The sequence below is a fragment of the Argiope bruennichi genome, chromosome 7 (genome assembly GCF_947563725.1).
Source record: "Argiope bruennichi chromosome 7, qqArgBrue1.1, whole genome shotgun sequence".
NCBI classification, from domain to species: domain Eukaryota; kingdom Metazoa; phylum Arthropoda; class Arachnida; order Araneae; family Araneidae; genus Argiope; species Argiope bruennichi.
In genome coordinates this window covers 117181166-117205482 of record NC_079157.1, presented here as the reverse complement: position 1 = coordinate 117205482, position 24317 = coordinate 117181166, and the positions used below count along the sequence as shown (strand labels likewise).

The 24317-nt window shown below is 29.9% G+C and overlaps 1 protein-coding gene across 1 annotated transcript; it reads left to right on the top strand.

Annotated features, from left to right (window-relative positions):
• The first annotated feature begins 3603 nt into the window (after nucleotides 1–3603).
• Nucleotides 3604–22701, top strand: LOC129975232 (polycomb group protein Pc-like). The gene is made up of 5 exons (XM_056088263.1): nucleotides 3604–3841; nucleotides 3977–4020; nucleotides 4134–4199; nucleotides 8149–8209; nucleotides 15381–22701. Exons 1-5 carry the CDS (start codon nucleotides 3767–3769, stop codon nucleotides 16446–16448), a joined length of 1314 nt encoding a protein of 437 aa, XP_055944238.1. The 5' UTR covers nucleotides 3604–3766; the 3' UTR covers nucleotides 16449–22701.
• The last annotated feature ends 1616 nt before the right edge of the window (nucleotides 22702–24317 follow it).

Below are 24317 nucleotides of genomic sequence, written 5' to 3'. Positions count from 1 at the left end.
CTGTGACAACGATAACTCAAAAACGCTTTAGGCTAGATGCATGAAATTTGGTATATAATTATTACACCAAATTTGTATCATTTTTATTAGTTTTATCATTTGTAGATTATTATAAGTTAATACAATAAGAATACACAGATTTAGCATTTATATTGTAGAATTATCCAACAAGCCACATCCAACAAGTGTTTTATCGCCTGACAGTCTTTTCTTTCAGAAGCATATAACCATGATAGCTTAAAAGCGCAATGATTTAAATATATCATATTTGAAATGAAATTTTTTAACTCCAATTATAATTCTGTGTCAAATTTTAATTTCAATCGGTTGGAGGGGTGGGGGGCAGTTTGAATCACAAATTCACTTTTATCAGAGAATATGTGAGAAAGTTTTGAGGTAATCATTCCTTCTGGTTGGAAAGGGAGATTGTACGTGTTTTGTGAAAGTGATAACAGAAAAAAACGAAGCCATTACTGAAATTTGGTACTCAGTCTTTACACAAAAATTCCCTCAATAATTGGAAGAAAATTCAAGTTTGTAAATTATGCTTGTCGTGAGCATTTGAACTCAAAAACGCTGTGAGCAAAATATATAAAATTCATAATCTGATTTTATCATTAGAATTATAGATCTGTTTGCGCATGCGTCTGTGCATACCATAATACAGAAACCGAAATTAATAGCTAAATGAAATTAGGTCGCAATTTTATGTTTGTATCATATTTTGGGGTAAATCTGTTAATCGGAGGATTCCCTATTTATTAGTGAATATGTGAGCATGGCAATTTAGAAATAATACTAGCTAGTCCAATCAATTTTGTTGTATAATATTTATAAACCAATTGTTGATTTGCATAGGGGAATCGGGAAATCTGCTGCATCAATTGATTAAGAAATATGTTGCATTGATTGCGTTGGGAAATATGTCTGCCTATTAGTGAATGTGTGATAGGTAATATAGAAAAAATACAAACCAGTCCAATCAATTATGTTATATAATATTCAATAGCCAATTATTGATCTGCATTGTGGCGTAAGTGGGAAATATGTTGCATTAATTACATTGGGAAATCTGTCTGTCTAATAATTTAGAAATGATACGAACTAGACCAATAAATTATGTTCTATAATATTTAAAAACCAATTGTTTATTTGCATGGGACAATAGGGAAATTTTTTGCATTAATTGCATGGAGAAAAACGTTGTGTCAATTGCATTGGGAAATCTGTCTGTCTATTAGTGAATATGTGAACACGATAATTTAAAAATAAAATGAACTAGGCCAATAAATTATATTATTTAATAGCCAATTGTTGATTTGCATTGGAAAAGTGGGAAATCTGCTACATCAATTGCATTGAAAAATATGTTGCGTTGATTACTTTGGGAAGTCTGTCTGTCTGTTAATGAATATGTGAACTCGATAATTTAGAAATAATACGAACTTGGTCAATGAATTATGTTATTTAATATTTAATAGGCAATTGTTGATTTCGATTGGGGAATTTTGGACAATCGAATGAAAAATCTGTCATCTAATCATTGGATTGTCAATGGATAATCTATCTACTAGTCCGTCATTGCGCAATTGAAACCGATAACTCAAAATCACAGAAAAAAAAAAAAAAAAAAAAAAAAAGAGAGAGAGAGAGAGAGAGAGCGAGAAAGGGATTGGATAAATAAGTTTTGCGTCTATAATGTGGATAAAAATTATAATTTGATCGGAGAAAGTCAAAATGCACACCCAGATTTTTTTCACCTAAAAAACTAAATTCAACAAAAAACGTAAGAAAGTATCTGAGGAAGTGGAAGTGGAAACATTTCTATTGATATCACAATGCAATTTCGAAGTTTTCTGACAGTATTGTAAAAAATACAGCTAACAATTTTTACGTAATCTTAAACTTCAAAATATTGTAACTTCAATGAGTTAGTTTGGCAACAGTACTTTTTTTCATTGATGTAAATAATTTTTAATTTTAGTATCGATAATTTCTTCATAAATAAATATTTATGGTGATAATAAATATTTATATTTAATTAATTAAAAATTAAACAAAAATTTCGAGGTTTCCGTCGATACATTCTCAAAGTAATGCTATTCAGAAATGATATTTATATTAAAAATTAAACAAAAATTTGGGGGGTTCCGTCGATACATTCTCAAAGTAATGCTATTCAGAAAGGATATTTATATTAAAAATTAAACAAACATTTGGGGGGTTCCGTCGATACATTCTCAAAGTAATGCTATTCAGAAATGATATTTATACCATCTTTAAATTGAAATTATTACTTTTTCATTAATAGCAGTTTATTTACTAAATTTTTTTTCACATTATTTTTAAAGTTTTATATTTTTATTAATTATTATTATTTGCTAGATACTGAATTCAATTCTCGTAAATGTTAAAATTTCGTTCTTACAGTTTGAAGCAAATTTTTATAAAGAAAAGACAGCTTATGTAGAAAATAAATGAAAATCAATAAAAAATATCCGGAGAAGAGGATTATATAGGCACATATATATTATTTATAGATCCGGTTCTTCTTATTATATTCACATACATATGGGCAGATAAACATTCAAATTTCTCTAAATCAGAAGATGTAATCTTTCGATAATTGTAGCAAAGTTATAGTACTTTGATAAACTTATTAAAAATAAAGTGGAAAAATTATTTGACGGTAAGATTCGATGAGAAATAATTAGTAAGATTATTTCAAGAAAATCTTCCATAGACTAACTAAGCACTCGAGTTTTATTTTAGAGAATTTTAGATGAAAAGATTTTTAAAAAATCAAATAAGAATACCGGTACCTGTTCAAAACCTGTACCGTGCTCCTTGTCATAATATATATATATATATATATATATATATATTTAGCAGCATTTCGTAAGTTATTAGATTTTGTTTTAAGTCAATTATTTCTATCCGTGCAGTCGAACTTATTAAAATTAAATTCAAGAATTATTTTAATTAATTTTGGAACATTATTCTAGTAAAATTTCTAATTAATTAATATTTTAAATTTATGTACTGTTATAATTCTAAAAAATATATCGTATTTGTTTAATATATTTACAGAAATACACTTTTTAAAAAATGATCTTTAATTAAATGTTTTGTTATTTCAGTTTTTCAAAAATTTTCTACTTGAATCTTCTTTTATAAAAATCAAATCAAGTTAAAATAGAATGATGGATATTTGATTTTAAAAATTTGAAGGGGGAGGAGGAACCGGAAATTTGGATAAAAAATGATTTAATGTGTTTTTCCATACAAATATTTTATTCATTCTATTATTTATTTATATTTCAAATAAATGCATTGAATGAAATCTGTTTTCATCTTCATAAATAAAAATTCTTCACTGCTTTTTTTAGAAAATTTCTTTCCGTATTTATACACATACTGCTGTCGTGAAAGGAAAAGTTGAAATCTGATAAAACACATTTAGACCATTCTCTCATCTCAGTTATTTATTCAAACATCGCCAAATGCTAATATTGGCGACGTTCTCCAGAAACCGCGGCAACCATAGAACTGGATCTATTCTCCCTCCACTCATCTTGTTCCAGAAGAAACGAATCAGTTTTCTCTCTGCGACTGAAGATTGTGTGCGTGTGAAGTTGTGCGTTGCCGGAATTTTAAAGAATAGTTGTGACGTGCATGTTAAAATTTATGTGGCAGCACATGGAGTTATAAAGAGTTTCACACTCTTTTTTTCCCCGTAAGTCTGGATTCTGACGATTCTTCTGAAATGGAACTGTCAAATTTGGGTGACAGTGACGGAGTTTTCACGGCTGAATGTATTCAGAAAAAAAGAATACGGAAGGTAAACAGAAGTAATCTGCGGTTTATTTTGTTATGTTCTCGGATTTCAAGCTCTGATTAATTGACCTGAGTGCAGTTAATGATAAAATCGTCTTTAATATTAGATTTCTAATAATTATTTTTATTTTTACTGTAGGGCCGGGTGGAGTATCTTATTAAATGGAAAGGTTGGAGTCAAAAGTACGTATTATGTTGTGTTTATTACTAGTGTTTACAAACATGGATTACCAGTGTTGATGTTTCTATATTTTCTTTTACCTTGGATATTGATGGATTGTTTTACGTTTTAATAGGCATAATACTTGGGAGCCAGAAGAAAATATATTTGATTTTCGACTGATCGATGCATTCGAAGCAAGGTAAGTCGCTTAGCATATATATCAAAATGGCTGCCATGTGGGCATGCGCAATGCTTGTTTTGATATTTTGAAACATCAAAAATATTTGTAAAAATATATTTACTTGCTGAATCTTATTTTTATTCAATTAATAATTTCATCATAATTTTTGAAATAAAATAAAATAAAAAAATTTCTTAAATATTAGTTGTGTTGTCATATGTTCCAGATTTTGCGCTAGGTGAATTGAATGCGCGCCTTTTTTAATTGAATTTCATGAACTTAGGTTTTAAGGTGTTTGTATTTCTTTTTAAAATTGTTCTTTATAAAGATGTTTTTGTAAGTAATTGCGCTTAAAACTGGATTGTAGTTCGTTTTATTAAATTGTTTTGATATTTGAAATATAAGCGTTTATATTGAACTAAATTTTATTTATATTAGCAAATCGGATAAAATAATATGGCGCTTTATAATATACATGCCATTTCAAGCATTAAAAAGCATATTCATAATGTGTAAAAAGCTAATGTTAATTTATTAGATGTGGAATAATTATTTCTTATTTCTTCAATGATTTAAGATAGGAAAATCTGCATTTTTTTTTTCTCTTTTAGATTAATCTAAATTATGCTCGTGTAATTTAAACTTTTATGAGAATATATATCCCTATTGTTTTTCAAACTAAATTAAGAAGCAGAATTCAGTAGTAATTTTTAAAAAATTGTTCATTTTCAGTTATAGTTTTATAGCCAGTATGTTGTCATTTATGTAATAGTGATGCAACTTCCTTGGTTTATTTCTATTATTAATTTACTCATAAGCCTCTTTGATGGATTGTTTTCACACTTAAAATTTTTTTTTAATGATGTCATCGTTTTTGAGACTGCATCATTGCATTTTCACTCTATTTTTTCTTATAATTTGCATATTTAATTATATGTCAATAATCCTGGCTGGTTTTTAAAGAATTATAAAATTTTTGAAATCCATAGATTACTTTGTTTATTTTTATTATGAAATATCTCATCATTTCGTCGAAATATAAACATTAGATTGAGTGTTGAAAGAAAACTACAAAAATCTTTTTATAATTATTTTAATAACGAAACTGGAAAATTCTGCCTTTTGTTTTTAGAATCATTATAAAGTCATTGCTTTGGTCCTAAATTGTTAGATAATAATATTTTTGTATTGGAAATAATTAACTTGATTTCTTGTTATACGTTCAACCTTTTATTTATCTGTTTCTTTATAATTCTGAAATAAATAAAATTAGGATATTGAATCAATTAAATTTTTTTAAATGCATCTTTTAGAAAGAATAACATTTTTTTTTAATGTAAAGAAAGCTGTATCCTTTGAAACCAAATTAAAGAATAGTTTACTCTTCTACTTTTTACAGTGTTCATTAATCTGTATTTATTCGATGTTATTTTCTTGTGCTTTATTTCTATCTTGATCATTTTGGCTGATCTTGCATTTTGATACTCATTTAAACTGCATTTAAATTTTAAAAACTTAGAATATAAATTACATAGCTTTATTGCTTTAAATATTTTCAAAGTTATTAACCTTTAAAGATTGTAAGTCCTCTCTCAGTTGACAGCAGTGCTTTGTCATTGCAGTCGTACATTAAATAGAAAGTGACCATGTGGAACTTGTCGAAACATGCTCTCTGTGTAATGTGAAAACAGTTGCATAATTTAAATATCTGGAATGGAGCAACTGGTAGTTTTAGTGTATCTAGAATGGAGCAATTGGTAGTTTTATGTCAGAGTTTATACTCAGTTTTTAATATATTGAGTCGAAAAAAATTAATATAATTGTATATGTTTCAGTTGTGATGGTACTAGTGAATGTTTTATAAATAATTCTCAAAGAAATTTTTATTCTAGCAATATGACTAGTAGTAGCATCATGAAACTTTATATTAACTTCATGTTATATTACTAATTGGAAATTCTGTGATGGTGAGATTATATGGAAAACTACATATTTTGCAACCTGGATTCTAAAAGAAAAAATTTTATAAGAAAGATAATTATTTTTTAGTGGTAGGAGCTTAATTTAAAAGGAATTTGCAAAATTTTATTACATTTTTATTTAATTAAAATCTTATTCAATTGTTTAATTTTTTTTAATAACATATCGGCAATCATATATTTAACTAAATAAATTTTGGGAAATTAGCATATCTATAACTGCTCTGATTTTGGTAAATTTTTCGAAATTACTTTACTCACAACTTGTATTACAAAAATAAAAAGCATTATTACAATTTAATTGTATTTTATTGTTTCATAAATTTTTCTCTTGTATGCTTTTACCAATAATAAAGAAACGATAAAAAAATTTCCTTACTTTGAATTTTAATTTCAAAGTAAAATTTTTACTTCTTTTTTTATTAAAATGTTTGTTTTTAAGTTGACATTTAAATTGTATGAAAAAAAAAATCTTGCGTAAAATATAGCAGTTGCTATAATCAAAACAGAGACAAATAATGAATAGAGTAAAACAATATCAAACAGTTATATTTTAAACTTGAGGTTTAAATGTGCTTTAATTTTTTTTAAATTTAATTTACTGTAAACAATCATTCCAAATGATCAAATGCAGTCAGTTTTTTGTTTGTTTGTTTGTTTGTTTGTTACTCTGACATTTGTATTATTTCAGTGATGACGACCTAATATGTTTTTAAATATTGTTATGTATTTTGTGTGTAATACTTCTGTTATAAATAATATTTTATTTTCATGAGGCATACCTTGTATAACCATCTTACTCTACAAGTTTTATCAAACATTATGCTTTCTTTTGTATACTATTGTTACCATTTCAATTTCATTAATATTTTTCGCCAATGTTTAAGATTAATGCTTTGTCCTTGCTCCCTCCATCACTAATGAAGGAATATGTTTATTTTACACTTATCTGCCTGACCATTTACAAATAAAATGTCATTAATAGATCTCGTTCCTATGTACAAAGTATAAAAAAAAGTAGGCATTACGACAAAAACAGAAAAAATAATAATAACTTTAAGATTTTGATGAATTTCCATGTATCACTTGTAGACCACTAATTCTGAAAAACATGTTTTTGGAATTTACTTGTCAGTCTGTTTATGATTACAATAGCACAAAAATGCTGCAAAGTATGTGGATGAAATTTGAAATGAAGTTTTATTGTAAAATTCAGTTCTATTGGATTTTGGACAAAATCTAATTGTATAAGGTCTGTCTAGAAACTAAAAATGGAGAAAGTTAGATGAAATTCTCAATAAAGTTTAGAATTATTAATCTGCATCAACTATTAAGGCAAATCCATTGTCGACTATTTATCACTTTAAGTAACTGAGTACCATAATTAAGAAATAAATTGGATGTATGAATTTTTAATGATATGGCATTTATACCAATTTTATATGACTTCTTTGTATATATAATTTTATATATGTAAGATAAGTGAAATTTAAAATGTGATCTTTCTTCTCAGTTTTTTTGTTTTTTTTTCAAAACTCCCCAATTATATTTAAATTTTAAATTGAGATATTCTGCTTAATTTGCTGGGTTCAAGTAAGTGTTGTGTCCTGGCTTTTAACTTGCAGATAATTAAAAGAGCTTTCAGATTTGTTATATACTAATAAAGATAAATGTTTCCATGTCTAAGCATATACATACTTCAAAAGATGGAAACAGAAATCCGGGTGCTGTGATTTAAAATAGTTTAACAGTTTTTGTCTAAAATGGGACTAGCCATATTTCCATTTTTGTACTCTTAAAGTAAATGAGAACTGGCATGCGTAGACACTTTACTTCTCATCCACAAACTCGTGGCACTTATCTCTCGCACTAGTAATCAGTTTTGTTCTATATAAAAAGCGGATTTTTTTAGTAATAATTTTTAAATGTGTATTTATAATAATTTTTTCTTTGAAGATCTACTTATATTAAACTTTTCTTCATTTCAGCCAAAACAAAACTGGAGGACCAGCTAAAAGAGGCCCTAAACCAAAACGAGATAGAACGTTGGTAAGTAGAAAATTTTTTCACCCATTCATTATTTTGGTATTTTCATTAATATGATTTTTTTTTTGGCTTATATTTTTCAATTATTTTTTGTAAACATTCTAAAACATGGTAAATAGTTATAGATGCAACTTGTATCATTATGATACCTGAAAACAAAATATATATTATTTTTATAAATTTAGTCTCCAAATATACCAAATTTCCTTTGCAGTTCTGTTAAATTGGGCTGATGTTAATTGTATTACAGGGGTGTTTGTGCTCCAGGGAAAGCCCGGAATTCCGGGGATTTTGAACTTCGATACCCGGAAATTCCGGGGATCGTCGTTCAAAAGGAAGTAGGAATAATAATGAATTATTTATTTTGATCTGGGTAATTTTGTTTGCTTTGAAAGCAGAAAACGCAAGGTCAGTGTGTGTGGTGAAAACTTTTCCTTTCTTTCTCCAAAAGCAGTGATAATGCGTGAAAAGCGGGAAAAAACTTCTTTTTTGTTCTTTCCTTATTGCGAGTTATGACTCATTCCCCCGGTTCTCGGACATTCTCTTCTGGATTCTTTTGCCGCGCCTTTCAAGTAGGCGCGGCAGAAAAAAAAAGGGAGAGACTTCGTTCAACCAGATGTGCGATAACGTGACTCTGGGTTCAAAGGTCTTATCTCTCCTGGCGTGGCGCCAATAAGTAGAGAAGGGGGATTTTTCGCTGTATTAGCTATTTGTTATTGATCGCTTCACAACTTTTTTTTCTCCGCTGTGTAAAATTTTCGTTTCATTTATTGATGCACGTGTAAATTTTTCGTTTCGCTTATTGAAATATTTTTTTATTTATGTACGCAAGAGAATTTCACTTTGAAATTTCAGCATATGAAACAGAAATTACCCCTTAAAAATTCATATCTAATTAGTTTTACAGCATTAGATCCAGAGCTAAGAGGTAAAACCAGTACAATATTAGCTTTTGAAAAATTATCATCTTTTATGTCCCATATTTTTAGTGATAATGAAAAGTCAAAAGTAGAAGCTGAAATAAGGTTATACCAGAGTGATATTGATATCACCAAAGAAATGCTCTACACATCTGATGAAAGTGGAAATCAAGTCAAGTGTACAATTGATAAATATTGGTCTAAAGTTTTTAATTTAAAAGATGATTTCACAAATGATTATAAGTATCCTACATTGGCTAAATTGGTCAAAGCCTGCCTTAGCTGCTTCCATGGCCCATTAGTGGAAAGTGCATTCAACTTAATGGATACACTTGTCACTGACTATAGAACCTCTCTTAAGATTGATTCCCTAGATGCAGTGCAGACTATTAAATATGATTTAATGGCTTCTCAAGAAACCTCATGTGAAAAATATGGCTCAAAAAATCCAATGACTGATCCAATTCACAAAGATCTCTTACTGAATATGAACAGAAGTTGGAAAACATATCAAGAGGACTTAAAAACATGTATTTCAGATGAGTCACCTATAAAAGTCTCTGAAAAACCTTCTACATTAGCAGAAAAGCAAACTGCTTCTACCTCTGCATGTGCAGTTCTCGAGGAAATTTCTTCAACTGTAAATGAGGAAAATAAAAGTCAACCTTCCTGCAATTATGAAGTTCACCACAAAAGAAAGACAAGCCCACAAACATCAGAAAATAAAAAAAAGCAGCAGAAATTAGATAATTTTTTTAAAAAGAATTAATTCAGGTAATTTAAAATATTTGCATAAAATGTAGTAGTTTATATGTTTGAAAATTTATGGCTATTAATTTTGCAAAAAAAAAGTAATTCATTGAACTTTTATAATTAGGTCATTCAATGCTTCATAATTGTAATTTTTCATTTCTCCCCCCCCCCTTCTCGAAACTCCAAAATGCCGGTAGTAAGTCCGTAAAAGTTTCAGGGGATTTTTTGGGGTCCCACAAACACCCCTGGTATTATCAAGTACATTCCTGCTTCCTATTCATTTATCAATGCTGTTATGGCATTTTCTGTAATGTGCATAAAAAGTGTAAATTATAGCAATTTTATAAAACAAGTCAGACAAATAATGATACTTTCGAAATCTTTTTAATGTGTTTTCAGAACTCATTTTGATTTCCATGTGAATGAAAATGTATTTCATTAATATGTGTTGTTATTTATATAGTTTTTTTTTATATGTTAATTTCCTCCGTTTGTTTCTCATACTTTTGGGTTAACTGCATAAGAAAAAAAGAAGAAATAAAAATTACACTATCTTCTTGCTACATCTGTTTTATTATTAGAATGATGGATTAAATTGTTTTATTTCAAATTTGAAGAATTTGTTCTAAATTTTATGATAACAATTTTTTTAAATTATTGTTTTTAGTTTTGTCTTATAAATCTTAAAAGTTGTATTTAAAATTATTTGAAAATACTCTTATAAGTTCTTTTGTTTAAGAAAATACTCTTATTTAGTTCTTCAATTTATTTTGGTTCAAAAGTTATAGTTCTTTTCATTTAGAACTCTTCTCATTTTATTATTTACGATTACACGATATGTAATAGGAAAACTATATTTGACAGTTTACATGATATAGAATATTGCTGTGAAGTGTTTCTAACCTTTATTGTCAGAATTCAAAACCATTTCTTTCTTTTAAAATTCATTGGACATGTATGTGTATAAACCTTTCCTCATATTGATTTGTAAACAAAATATCTAGAATTTTAAAATGGGGATTTTTATTTTGTAGAGAGGGTTTAAACTTGAATTCATTGTTAGACAATCCAGTTGGAAAAAATTTGATATTGTGAAGATAGAATGACGATTTAAGTTAGCTGAATTATTGATATGTGATAACAAATAACTTTTATATTAATAATTCTTTAATTTACTGTAACTTCTTTTAAGTTAGAGACTTCAATTCCTAATTGCTTTTTCACTTAATCTAGTGATGCATTGCTGGAAGACAATTAACATTTTTTTTTAAATGCTTAAATAATTAATAGTTCTATCCCTTATGAAATTAGGGATGGAAATGTTGAAAGGGAAGTTGTGAAATTCTATTTTCTTGATATCTGGGCAAAAAGAATCTTTCTTCGCCACCTAATTTACTGATTAATTTTTTTTTATTTTTTTATTTTCTATTCTCATGCTTAGGATTTTTACAAGCCTTTATTTAAATATTGATTATGTAATTATTATTTAAAATATGCCATTTAAAGATATACTATGAAAATGAGAAGGCAGCAATAACCTAGTGATAAAAATGTCAGTGCAAGATTAAAAACATTTAGAGTTTTAGTATGGATTCTACTGCATATCAACCATATATGGGCTTGATGCAAGTTAATTCTATGAGGAAACAAGCATCTTCTTTTTGTAACTTGGAAGTTTGAAGATGGTATTTACCAGCTCAAGTATTGCCTTAATCATTGGATCATGTTTTAAAATTAGGAAAGATTTGGTCTTTAATAAACTTTAATTCCAAGTTATTACTTGTTCAAAAACAAATTTGAAATTAAATATTAAGAAATAATATTTTAGCAAGAATATTAATATATTGCCTGTTAGTAACATGTTTGAGTGTTATGCAATGTAATCATCTAATAGGTAACCACAAACTTCACACATGAACATTTAAGGTGGCATCTATGAATGAACTGAAACTTGCTATTTCTTAATGTACACTCATGTCCAAAGTTAAGGTCACAAACATAAAATCTGCGAAAAATGGAAAAACTATTCACTGTGTTGCCACGAAATTTTGCACAGGGGTACACTGCAATTGAAGAAAGAACATAGACACATAACAACATGGAAATGATTTTAATTGAGAATTAAGAAACAGGTTATATCAAAAAGTGTTACATTATGAATCAGAGATAAAGCATTTATCTCGGGGAAAGCCTGTCTAATATGGAGTATGACCACCGTGCACTGCTATACAGGCTTCACAACGAGCTTTCATACTGTTTATGAGGGTGTCAATAAATGCTTGGAGCAACAAAGCCCATTCTTCCAAAAGTGCGGCTTTTAACTCTTGGAGGGTATTAGGAGGGGGTTACGCTGTACAATGGCTCTTCCAAGACCATCCCAAACATGTTCAATAGGATTGTGATCGGGAGACCTCGAGGACCAGTCCATACGTTGAATATCCTCTTTCTCAGGAAAAACATCAACGATCTGGGCTCTGTGTGAATGCGCATTATCGTCCATAAATATGAAGTCTCGTCCAAAAGCACCCCGGAACAACCTCACATAGGCTTCAAGGATCTCATCTCTATAGAGATGTGCATTGACAGTACCCGCATTGAAGACGTGCAGTGGTGTACGACTGCCCAACATTATGCCACCCCAGACAAGGATTCCTCTGCCACCAAATCTGCCGATTTCTTTTACGTAGGAGGGATGATTGCGAGCTCCTCGCTCTCTCCAGATGAAGATTCAAAGAGTGTCACTCTGTGTGGTAAATCTCGACTCATCACTGAAAAGAACACGCCCCTATTCTTGCCGTGCCCAAGACTGATGTGTTCGGCACCAGAACAACCAGGCTTTTCTGTTGGATGCAGTCAAAGGGATGCACTCAACTGGTCACCAGGCATAAAGCGCCCTCTCTGCTAGACATCTGTATACTTTTTGTCTGGAATTCCAGACGCAGCAGCAAGGTCACGAGCAAGTTGAGGAGCCGTTGTCAGCTTATGCCGTCGTGCGCTTAATGCCAAATAGCGATCCTGTGCAGGCGTCATCGCTCTGTAACAGCCTTGGTCGGCCTTCCTGGTTACAGTACTACTTGTTTGGAATTGATTCCACAACCTGAATACCACTTTTGGTGCCACTTGTAACCATCGAACCACCTCCGCCTGAGACTACCCTGCCTCAAGCCTGCTAACTGTTCTCCATCTCAAGGAATCAACTAAACGATTATGAGAACTCAATCTCACTGGAAACAGGTTAACTTTTTTGTTTTAATGCAATATTCCCCAAATTGCAGGCAAAAATCCCAGATGCCTAAACAGTCTAATTTCAGTAGTTCCTCAAAAGCTAATGCTAAACAACATTTTTTTCCCACAACAAAGATTAATATTGTGTTACTGGTCCTTCACAATATACAAAATATAATTTGTTTAAATTTTACTGGTAGCTATTTAGAATTACTTTGAAAAACATTTTTGTGACCTTAATTTTGGACATGAGTGTATATATAAAGCTGTATTAATTTCTAGAAAAACTGCCCAGTGCACGTGATTTTTTTGCCCCTTGAAGAACAGAATAGTATATATAGGAATAAAGTTACAAGTTAATTGTATGTTTCTGAGTAAATTGTTTATAACAATTCCATGTTTTTTGTGTTGAAATTCAGGGTAAATTCAAAGCAAATTTTACTAATTACAAATGGGTATAACTTGATTGTTGTTGAACAAAATTGATTAAAATACAGAAGACAGTTTTTTTTTTTTTTTTTTTTTTGTATGTGTAATAATTTCTTATTTTTCTTCCTTGGCTTCACAAACGATATCCAAACAGTAACTCTGCCATGTGAAACATTCTCTATGCATATCTTTAATTCAGTCACTCTTACACATAAGTGAGGTATTAAGACAAGAGTTTGTAACATTTTCTATTAAATTGAAGATAATTTTATAAAAATTTTGATAGTCTCATAGAGAAATACATGCAGTTATTGAATAATCATTATATATATAATATATAATATAATATCATTATGCATGGTTTTATTTGACATAAAATGGACTACCACATGGTTGAGTCATATATAACAATCATTTTCTATGAAAGCACAAAGCTTTCTGTACTTTATTCATAAATTTCCTTCATATTAGTTATTAACATATAAGTATCATTATATTTCATTATTGCTAGAAAGTTATAGCCACTTGTAATCAATGCAATTGTTTTGAATTTATCCATAGATTAAGGTCTTTTTTATGAAAATTTTTTTCTATGTGACTGCAATGTATAGAGCTCAAAATTTGATTCATCAAAAGCTCTATCTGGTATAGGGTGTTGAGGGTCAAATCTTTTTAGGAAATTTTGTGAAAGTGCCATCTTAACTGTTATGTGATCACAGTGTATAGTTATAAAATTACTCCTAATCCTCTGCCTCCCCCCCCCAAATAATGTAAGTAAAAAAAAAGCCTTAAATAGTTAAGTTTCATGCAATTCGGGAAGTTTGCCCCTGGATTAAATAGAAGAATCTTCTTGAAAATGGGAATACTTCTATTTGAGAATTAATTTTTTGGAATCTAGATGATAATAATGATTTAATGATGGTCAATAATGATTTAATTTTGAAAAACAAAATTAAATCACGACTTCCTGCTGTTTAAGGCATAATAAAAAGTTCATTTAAGCTAGAAATATGATAAAAATTGGAGTTTACAAAATCATAATTTGATTTACTGTTTTTATATTAAAAACGGACATTATATAATGACACACTTTTTTTTATTGAATTTGATACATATTTATAATTTTTTTTCTTAAAATTATGATTATTTTTTTGGCGGGAAAATAATCTTTAAACTTTAATAAATTCAGTAGAATGCTCTCTTTATTTTATTCTTTTTTTTTTCTGAAATTCTTAAGGACTGCAGATAGAAAATAAATTAAACTTTTCAGAAAATGAAATAACTTTTTCTGCTTAAAAAAATTTATCCCTTTGAAGAAATTAACGATCTCCTGTGAGAAATATATATTTCTACTTTTTAATGAATGTAGAATCTTAAGTTTTAGTTATATAAATATAATACAATGCTTTATGTAACAACTTCGATTTTGTATAAAGTTCATGCTTAAATTTTTGTTAAGCAAGAAGAGTTAATAAATTTTATTAAATCTAATTTTATAGTTTTAATTAAGGAACTTCTATGTTTTAATCTATTAAAATCATGACTGTATTTTGTTTATACCAATTTAAACTTGTCCTGCATTCCATCAAATTTTATTTATCCACTTTAACTCTCAACTTTTAGCACTTAAACCCATAAAATTTACACCATTCATTTCTGACATGAACTCATAAGCATAGTTCATTGGCCACAGTTGCAAATACACATCCCTTTCCCATTTCTTTTAACACAAACTATGGGCAACTGGTTGAAAGGGGAGGGGGATGCTGTTTCTTTTATTGTTATTACCTATTCCGCCGTATTTGCCTTTAACCGCTTTTGCCAATAATCTTTTTATTTATTTACAGAGCCGGAGTGATGCCTCGTTGCAACACGGGAAGGACATTCGAGCAGATGGCAATTCCAGACACCCCGACGATAACACGTCCGGGGAGGGTGGGAGCGCACACCACCCCAACGACACAACTCCGCCGGAAGTCGAGATGTCAGCGCCATCTACCGACACAGATGCGAATCAAACTCTAAATGAAGTTAAAGCCTCCTCAGAAAATGACGACGCATGCGTCGCGGAAGAGGAGAGACCGAATCTGAAACGAAAGCGATCTGATGCTGACGAGGATATTGCCAACGGGGCCGCCGACGACTCTAATGCCCTGAGCGATTCTAGTCCCTCCGGGGAAAGTGAAACAAATGGCAACAAATCCTCTACAGATCCAGTTTGCGAATCGGCCAAGCGTGACGAACATTCTCAAGGTCAACCTTCCTCTCCTCCTCCCCAGAAAGTCCCGAGACTCGTTGCTAAGAGTCCGAAATGGACACAGCAGCAGCAAACCGAGTCCGAACTCGGTTCCTCCAAAACCCCGAACTCCAGTAAAAAACAGGCCCAATCGCAACAGACACCTGGAAAGAGCCCGTCCCTGTCCAGGGGCGGACAGTCTTCCAAATCGCTTGGCTCGATTTCGAATAAAAGAACAATGACTCCTAGCAGTGATAGTAATAGCAGCTGCTTGGAATCAAACGGTGTCGTAGAAGAGAAGGCCGAATCTCCCGCCAACCACTCAGATCAAGAGAACAATAATAACGATTTGAGAAAACCAGATGTTCCCCAACAACTCAACGGCCACCCTCCCCGTTCGGCGGCTCTGCAAACGACACCCCACCCCACTCTGCTGCAGCCGAAGAACAACAATTGCAACCGTTCTCTGTTTTCTGCCAATCAACCCAGCTGCGGGGTAAACGGGGAAATCCCCCCTCCACCCGAGGTCTGGCTGAAGAAGAATCCGGTGGTGGACCAGATTCTGATCACAGACGTGACTTCAAATTGTTTAACTATAACCGTGTTGGAGTGCCAGACGAGCAGGGGGTTCTTCCGGGAGCGAGACGAGAGCGCACCCGGAAATAATGCCGCCTCATAAGTAAATAAATAAAAGGTTTTTTCGTCCGTCAGATGATAAAGCTGGCCAACATAAAAAAAAAATACACACCGTTATTTTTTTTCTTCCCGAATTCCCTTTTTTGGAAGATTTTTTTTTTCTTTTCATTCTTGGAAGATTAAATTTTTTACATGGATTATTCAATCGTAAAGTAAAATTTTTTCATATATAAACCACAAAGCATCTAATCATTTTTTTTTAACCTGATGCATTAAATAGCTTGGGTTATGTTTTAAAATACTCAGAAATGAATTGTAGCTTAACTTTCTGATAAAATTGTATTGAAAATACAAAATGGAGATTAATTCAAAATGCTGTAGACTAAGAACTATTGATTAGAATGACCGGATAGTTGACTTGAATGCATATAAAGCAATAGAATTTTATATGATGGACAAAAAATATTTCCAGAAATGCTGTGAAAATTGATATGATAAAAAAAATCTTTAAGTAAAAATCACTTTGGAAGTGTTTTAAATGCTGAATGAATTGAGTAATTTGCTAATGAAAGAAGTACAAACCTTTTAAAAAGAAGTCTAAAGGTCAGAGAGAGAGATATATATAATATCATTCATTATAAAATTCAATAAGGACTCTAAAAGTATTATTGAAAAACTCTCTATTACTAATGAGACGAATAAAGCTATTGAATGGGATGAATAAGAAGCCATTCCAAAAAATTAAAATTTGCTATTAGCGTAGCATTTTTAATAATTCCATAGTTTCTACACATTTATGTGAAATTTTGCAATGGGGAGGATGGAATGTCTAAGCAGACCACATATAGGCCACGGGTCTAATAATATTCTGCTAAAATGAGAATTTAATTATAAGGAAATTGTTGCACATATGAATGGCAACAACATTCTTGGTAACTTTATAATAAGAAAATTCTAAAACAAAACTTTTTCGAGAAATGTTGTATATTCTGTCCACTATTTTTTAAGAACCCCCTCCCTCCATAAAAAAATTCCAGTGTTTGAAGTGTAATCTGGTCATTCTGACCAGTGATTCTTAATTTTCAATGTTTCCAAATTGCATCTTTAGTTATAATCAATCTGTGTAATAAAACCTTTATATATAAACAAAAATTGAGTTTCAAAATCATGTTGAAAGTTAACAGGAAATAAGTGTACTCAAGATATAATAGTTTCCTTAAATCAATATACCATAATGAATATTCAGAATTGTATGCAGCTAATACTTAATTTGATATCTAATAGAAATCTTGTTTTGAAGGAATTTGATATTTAAATTCAAGGCTGTTCAAGTACTTTTAAAAATAATTTCTAGTATCCAATTCATTTTATTAATTTTTTTGTCATCGATATAAAATTACTCTCTTTAAATTGAATAAAAAATGGCGGGGCTTTTCAATTTCTCTAATAAGTTTAACAAAATTAAAGTTCTTTCATTTTCTAAATTTCAGGTTCAAAATATTGATAAAACTAGCCATAAATAATATATTAACCTTCATAATTATAAAATATATTTATAAATATAGTTAATTTAATAATTATCTACATATTCCTTAAGTAAGTAATTTGTTTAATAATATGACTACATTATAAAATAAGTGGATAATTATAACCTAAATTTATTTTTTAAATTTTAATTTCGGTAAATAATTTACCAAACTTTTAAGTTCATCCATTTTTTTAGAAATCTTTATAATATATATCTATATATTGTAGGAAGACTAATTCTTCATTCTTTCGTGTATTTGTACATATTCATATAGAATTATTAAACCAGAATTTATATAATAACAGCAAGAATCCTTTTTGAATTCAGAATTTAGGATTCGAATACATATTTTGTGTTTAGATCTATTATAATTGTCTCGTAACTAAAGCTCAAGAATGATGGGTCGTCCTGTTAGCAAGTTAGTTCACTAACATTTCTTGCATATCGGCTAATTATAAGTTTAATCCCATTTTTCCAAAGAAAAGGTATTTACAAACTGAAAGTAAAGCACTAGGAAGATATTTTTTTGACAGCTTTTGGAGTTCTATTTTTGTAATATATATTAACTGCAACTTTGCAGTGTTTTCTATTGCGTTATTCGATGTGGTAATGTCCACTCTAAAATGATTGTATATTTTTAAGTAAGAGAGGAGGTCTCGGAAGTGGATTTGGAAAGTCATTATGAATCTGTAATTTTTCAAATGAAGTTCACATTTTGTAATTTATGCCATTTGATTTATAAATTCAGAATGTCTACCGATTTCTGAAGTCACATATTTGAGTTGCTTTTACAAAAGTATCCCACCTTTTTATTTTTTTTACTGTTGATTTTTTTTTTTTTTTTTTTTCTGATCTCAAGGTTCAGGGGGGAGGAGGAAGAAAATCTTCACCATTTTGAATAAAATGGTTAAGTGCAATATTGTGAAGAAAAACGTAACTTTTGCTTCTACCTAAAGAAGCTTTTTTATAGGAAAAAATACTGGATGCAGTGGGAAGCTCACTTGCTTTTCAGTCCCACCAATGCATATTTTGTAAATGATTTTGCTTTTCTATTGAGGTCACATAACTTCCAATTGGGTCCATTATTTTAGCTTTGTAAATTCGATTTAATACTGGTGCTAATCACTATTCTGTTTCCTATTTAATATTCTGTTATTTCACATTAATTATTCTGCTTCATTTCGATTTAAATGGATTACTCTGTATTGCAAATACAATAGGATTTAGCTAATATGAAGCCGAAAAGTTTATAATTAAAATTCTGTATATCCAGGATTCAAAAAAAAAAAAAAAAAAAAAAAAACTGGACCCAAGTATAAAATCTTTGAAAGAATACCATAATTTTAATAAGCAAAAACTATTAATATTTAATAGTTTTATGCATTTTACAGCAATGTAAATTCCTCAGATTAATTAAAAAAACCTAGAAAAATTAATTACTATGGTATTAAAGACCATACCTTATAGTCATAAGAGGTATGGACCATTCCTCCGTATTTCATTACATATAAACAATTTAGCTCTTGAAAATTCAGAGATGTTCTAAGTTTTTAATTTCGATCTTGAATTAATCAAAACAAGTATAAATTATCGACAATATTTTAATGTCATGAAAATGCAAGATTTAAAGGACCAAACCTTATTGCCGAATTTCGCTTTCGAATTAACCAAGCTACGATTGGACAATTTTGGATTTCTTAAGACAGCAATTTTAAATATTTTAATTATAATTTAAAAATTTAGTACTTTTTTTTTACTCTAACAGTTTGTGAAATGGCCAGAATCGGCTTCCAAAATAGTATAGGAATTATAGTTACTATTCTCCCTCCTGTTCCTTCTTTGTGACTTAAGTAGACATTCTGGATTCGATTGCAGTATTCCATTTTTAATCAATAAGCTACTGAAACACATGACGTAAAAATACATTACCTGAACCTGTGCCAAGTCTCTAAATTATTGTATAAGACGATTTTTTTTTTTTTTTTTTGACGAGTATTTTATTCCGAAGTTTACAAGTCTTATTTTGAAATGTTGTTGAAAACGAAGATTTTTTTCCCCCAATTTGAAAATAAAAAAAAATGATTTTTTTTTTTTCTTTTTCCTTTTTGTTTTTATGTATGGAGCAAGAATTGCGGAAAAACGATTGTGTACATAGCGAATGTGTATTGTATTATATATGTACAGTATCTTTTTCCATTTCAAAATTGAAATCTTTATAGATATTCGAATGTATGTAAAAAATATCTTATTCGTATTTTTGTATAAGATTTCTAATTATTATTTTTTTTAAGAAAAAAAAAGGTACTTCGAAATGGGGTTTTTCCTCAAAACCCAAATACGAGGCGACGGTGTAAAATTTTCCCCTGTCTAAAATCCGCACACTTTTCAAACACCCGAAAATACCATCGGGTGTTTGTTTCGAGACGATCATTATTGTTTTATAAAAAGAAACTGTACTTCTGCTTTCTTCCAGTTTGCTGGAACTTTTGGAACAAGTGCAGGACTGGAAAACAGGGTATCCCAAAATAATTACCTTGTTTTGAACTGTGAGTAAAATACTACGAAATGAGGGTAGATATTGAGGGACACCCTGCGCTGTCCTTCACAATTTGCTTTGTACATATAGTTAAATAGCTGCAGTGTTAAAATACCCGACTGTTCCTTGCTTTATAGACTAGAAAAATCTTTAAATCTTCTCGGAGAACTTTGTTTTGTAAATAAGTTATTGAATGAAATGTCCAGATGTATCTAGATTCATTTTTCAATGCTGTTTTATTAATGTTTGCGAGTTTAGTCTTAATATCTTTGGTCATTCGACTTGATTCGTAAAATGCAATTTACGTTACATTTCCAGAAAACTGCTTGCGGTTTCTACTAATCAAATACGTTTCGACGTACTTTTTGCTTGTGAAATTCTTTTTTTCATATGCCTTGGTGTACTTCGTATTTTAGTCAAGTTAAGACATTGCTGTTTTTTTGTTTCATTAAAATGCATTTGGCTTGTTTTTAAATCTGTATATAATTGTGGTGATCAATGTTTAAATTTCTGTTCATTTAAAGTTTATTTTTCGTTCATGAAACCTTTTTGATGGCATTGAGTTTATCGTTTTCCCATATTATTTAAATAAATAATAATAAATAATTTTGTTGTTTGGTAAGAAGTATATAATATTTTAAACTTAGTTATTTTTGCGCTCTATATTTGTAATTTAACCTATCTGCACCCGGAAGTGGAATAACCCGAGCAATTATCGGTTATCAACTGTAGTTTCCGCAACTTGTAATAATTGATAAATATCATGATCTGTATGGGTTAACAAAGACTATACGACATCGTAGTTTTGTTTGTTTACATTTGATGCCGCGTTCTACAGTTGCGAGTCGCGTCTTCCTATAGAGAATTATTCAGTATTAATTCGCAAATTTGAAAATTTATTTAATTATTCGTAATCAAAATTCTTGACGAACGAAATGAAAGGCCAGAACTGTATGGACACGTTTTTTCCTTTTGATGAATTTTCGCAAGATTTTTTTTATGCATGAAATGTTATAGCTATATTTTCGATTGTATTCTTGTTTCTGCAATGTATAAAAAAGATATTCGCGATAATGATTTTTTATTTTGTTTATTTTACAAATTCTTATAGTTGAAATTATGGTAAATTTAACGCAATTGTAATTTTTTTTTCTTCGCATATGTTTCCCAAGTCTACCGAGGATAAAAGACATTTAGCTTATATTTTTTAAAAATTTGTATTATATTGAAACAAAAAACGTTCTCTGGAATATATATATATATATATATATATACATATATATCCCTTTTATATTTAAAGGATTAAGAAAGAATGGTCTGAAATTAAGTTTAGGAGATGTACGAATTTCAGTCATTTAATTATTTTACACCAAAGTGTAGTTAAACAATATGTTACTATAAATAATCATTCTTTTTTGGGAAGTTTGGATTGTTATTCAATTTTTTTTTAATTGTTATAAATACGTATGATTTGAATTTCTTACTTTTAATAGTTCTGCATGTTAAGTATATATTATTACCATTGGAAGAATAGTGCCAGGATGCTACGCGAATTTTAAAAAAAGCAATTCATAAAAGCTTTTCAAAAAACAGAAATTTATCATTTTCTTGTTTAAAACAGAGAATTTTGTTTTGTATTCTATTTGCAATCCCTTTCTTAATCCCATTTTCTGTACTTTGATCACCACATGCATTGATTATTTTGTGTTCGGCGATTTTGTTGAACGGAATAATGTACAAAAAAAAAAAAAAAAGTGTAGTTATATTTTTGTGCAATTTCCGAAACGGAAAAATTTTGTAAATAATAAATCATTGTAATATTTGAATTTCAAGTTGTGTCACTTGATTGTTATTGATCTTATTATTGAATATTGAAGGATTACATTGATTATTATGAGATGCATTGATATTCCGAAGTATTATGAAAGAGTTTTGTTATTAAAGATCTCATTGTTTTCTGGAATGGTGTAAAATGTCTTTTTTTCATCCTGCATATCAGTGTAGTCTCATTCTTCATGACATCATCAAGCTCGTAGATCGTTCGCCATGTTATAATTTTCTTTCCTTCATTTTTGTAAATGAACTAGTCGTTTCATCATTGTTTTTGAGCGCTTCTTATTTTGCTGCATCATTTTTTGTGTACATAAGATGTTGAAAAACCCGTGCCTGACAGTCAAGATCCATTATGTAAGAAAAGTCATACATTAATAAAACTTAACTGCTGTAAGAAAAGTATTTCTGTGTCTTTATTTTTCATCTTTTGTCTAGATAAGATAAATAATTTTCAGTGTTACTTCTTATTACGTTTCGTATATTAACAAATAACACACGTATATAATGGGTGTCCATTTAAATCCCTTATACTCACTTCTCTTTAACTTCAGAACGATGAAATATATAGGCATTAAAATGATGTCTGAGTATGATAAAATGAAATAGTATCCCTCTTCTGCGCAATGAGATCATTTACAGCGCCACTTGACTGAAAACTTTAAAGTTAGCTTTCTTGTCTGGAAACCGAAATGAAATAATGGGAAAATGTCAGTTACAAATTGTTAGATACAGTAATACTAAGGAAAAAGTATGTAAAATATGCAATTGATTGTTCACATTTCCAAAACTGTGTCACAACGCGAAACATGAAATGAAAGAAGAAAATATCTGCCTCCTCAAAAATTAATCCTCTATTTATACGAAGTCACAATACAGGCAATCATTGACCTATGATTGGCAATCTAAGGAATTGTGGTTCAAAAGCTGCGGAGTGTGTTTTTTACAAACAGATTAGATACTATGCAGATCATGCTAAGTCATCCCTTGAGGCATATCAACTGGATTCTCGTTTGGAATCTGGAAATTGTACGAAGTTTATGAATTATGCAAGTATCCATGGAACATCTTACCTGTCCATTTGAGATAGCTATAACTGGTACAGTTTCACAAGTTTTTTCTGAAACTCCTGGTCATTTACTGATTTTCGAATAATACATATTGCAAGATCAAGTTTTCAATGGGCATTAAAAAGAAGCTTTAAATATCAAAATACTTTTAGGGGTCCTTAAAAATGTCATCTTTTTCATTTGAAGTCTTTCCTAAAATAGCCTTAATGTTGTTTTTAAACGGGGCATTAATATAACTAAACTAAACCAAACCAACAGCAAATGATTAAATATGATAGTTTCGAAGACGGGTATCTGCAACCTCTTTTGACTTGACCAAAATGGTATTTTTTTCTTGTGTGGGTATGCCTAAAAAAGAGGTATATGCGGCCATTTCAACGTTCATTGCAGGATCTTCGACGACGTATTACTGATGCTTGTGCCAATCACTTGATAAGTTAAAATGTACTCGACATAAAATTCAAGCAAGAGCCAAAATGAGCATTAAGCTGACCGAGAGCGATTTGAATTCTTAAAATAAAGCTATTTCATGATAACTATTTATTCGTCTCTAACACGTTTCATTACATAATGGTGTAGAAAATTACAAGAAAAAAAAAGTTGCCGTCTAGTGTTTCATTTTTTTCTTTCTCATTTACGAAGTATAGAGAAAGTATTATAAACGTCACAAAATTGAAACTCGAGGTTTTGACGAATCCTCACGTTTTCGATCTCCCTGAATTCGAAAAACACATTTTTGACATTATGCCGTCTGTATGTCTGTGACAAAGATAATTAAAAAATGCTTTGAACTAGAAGGTTAAATTCGGTACATGTATTTTTACCATAAAATTTGTAGATTTCTATCAAATTCAAAGGAAGTCTGTCTGTCCACCTGTTCGAATATAAATTAACACGATAACTACAAAATGGAGAGCGCAGTGGATAAAATTCGGCATATAGATTTGA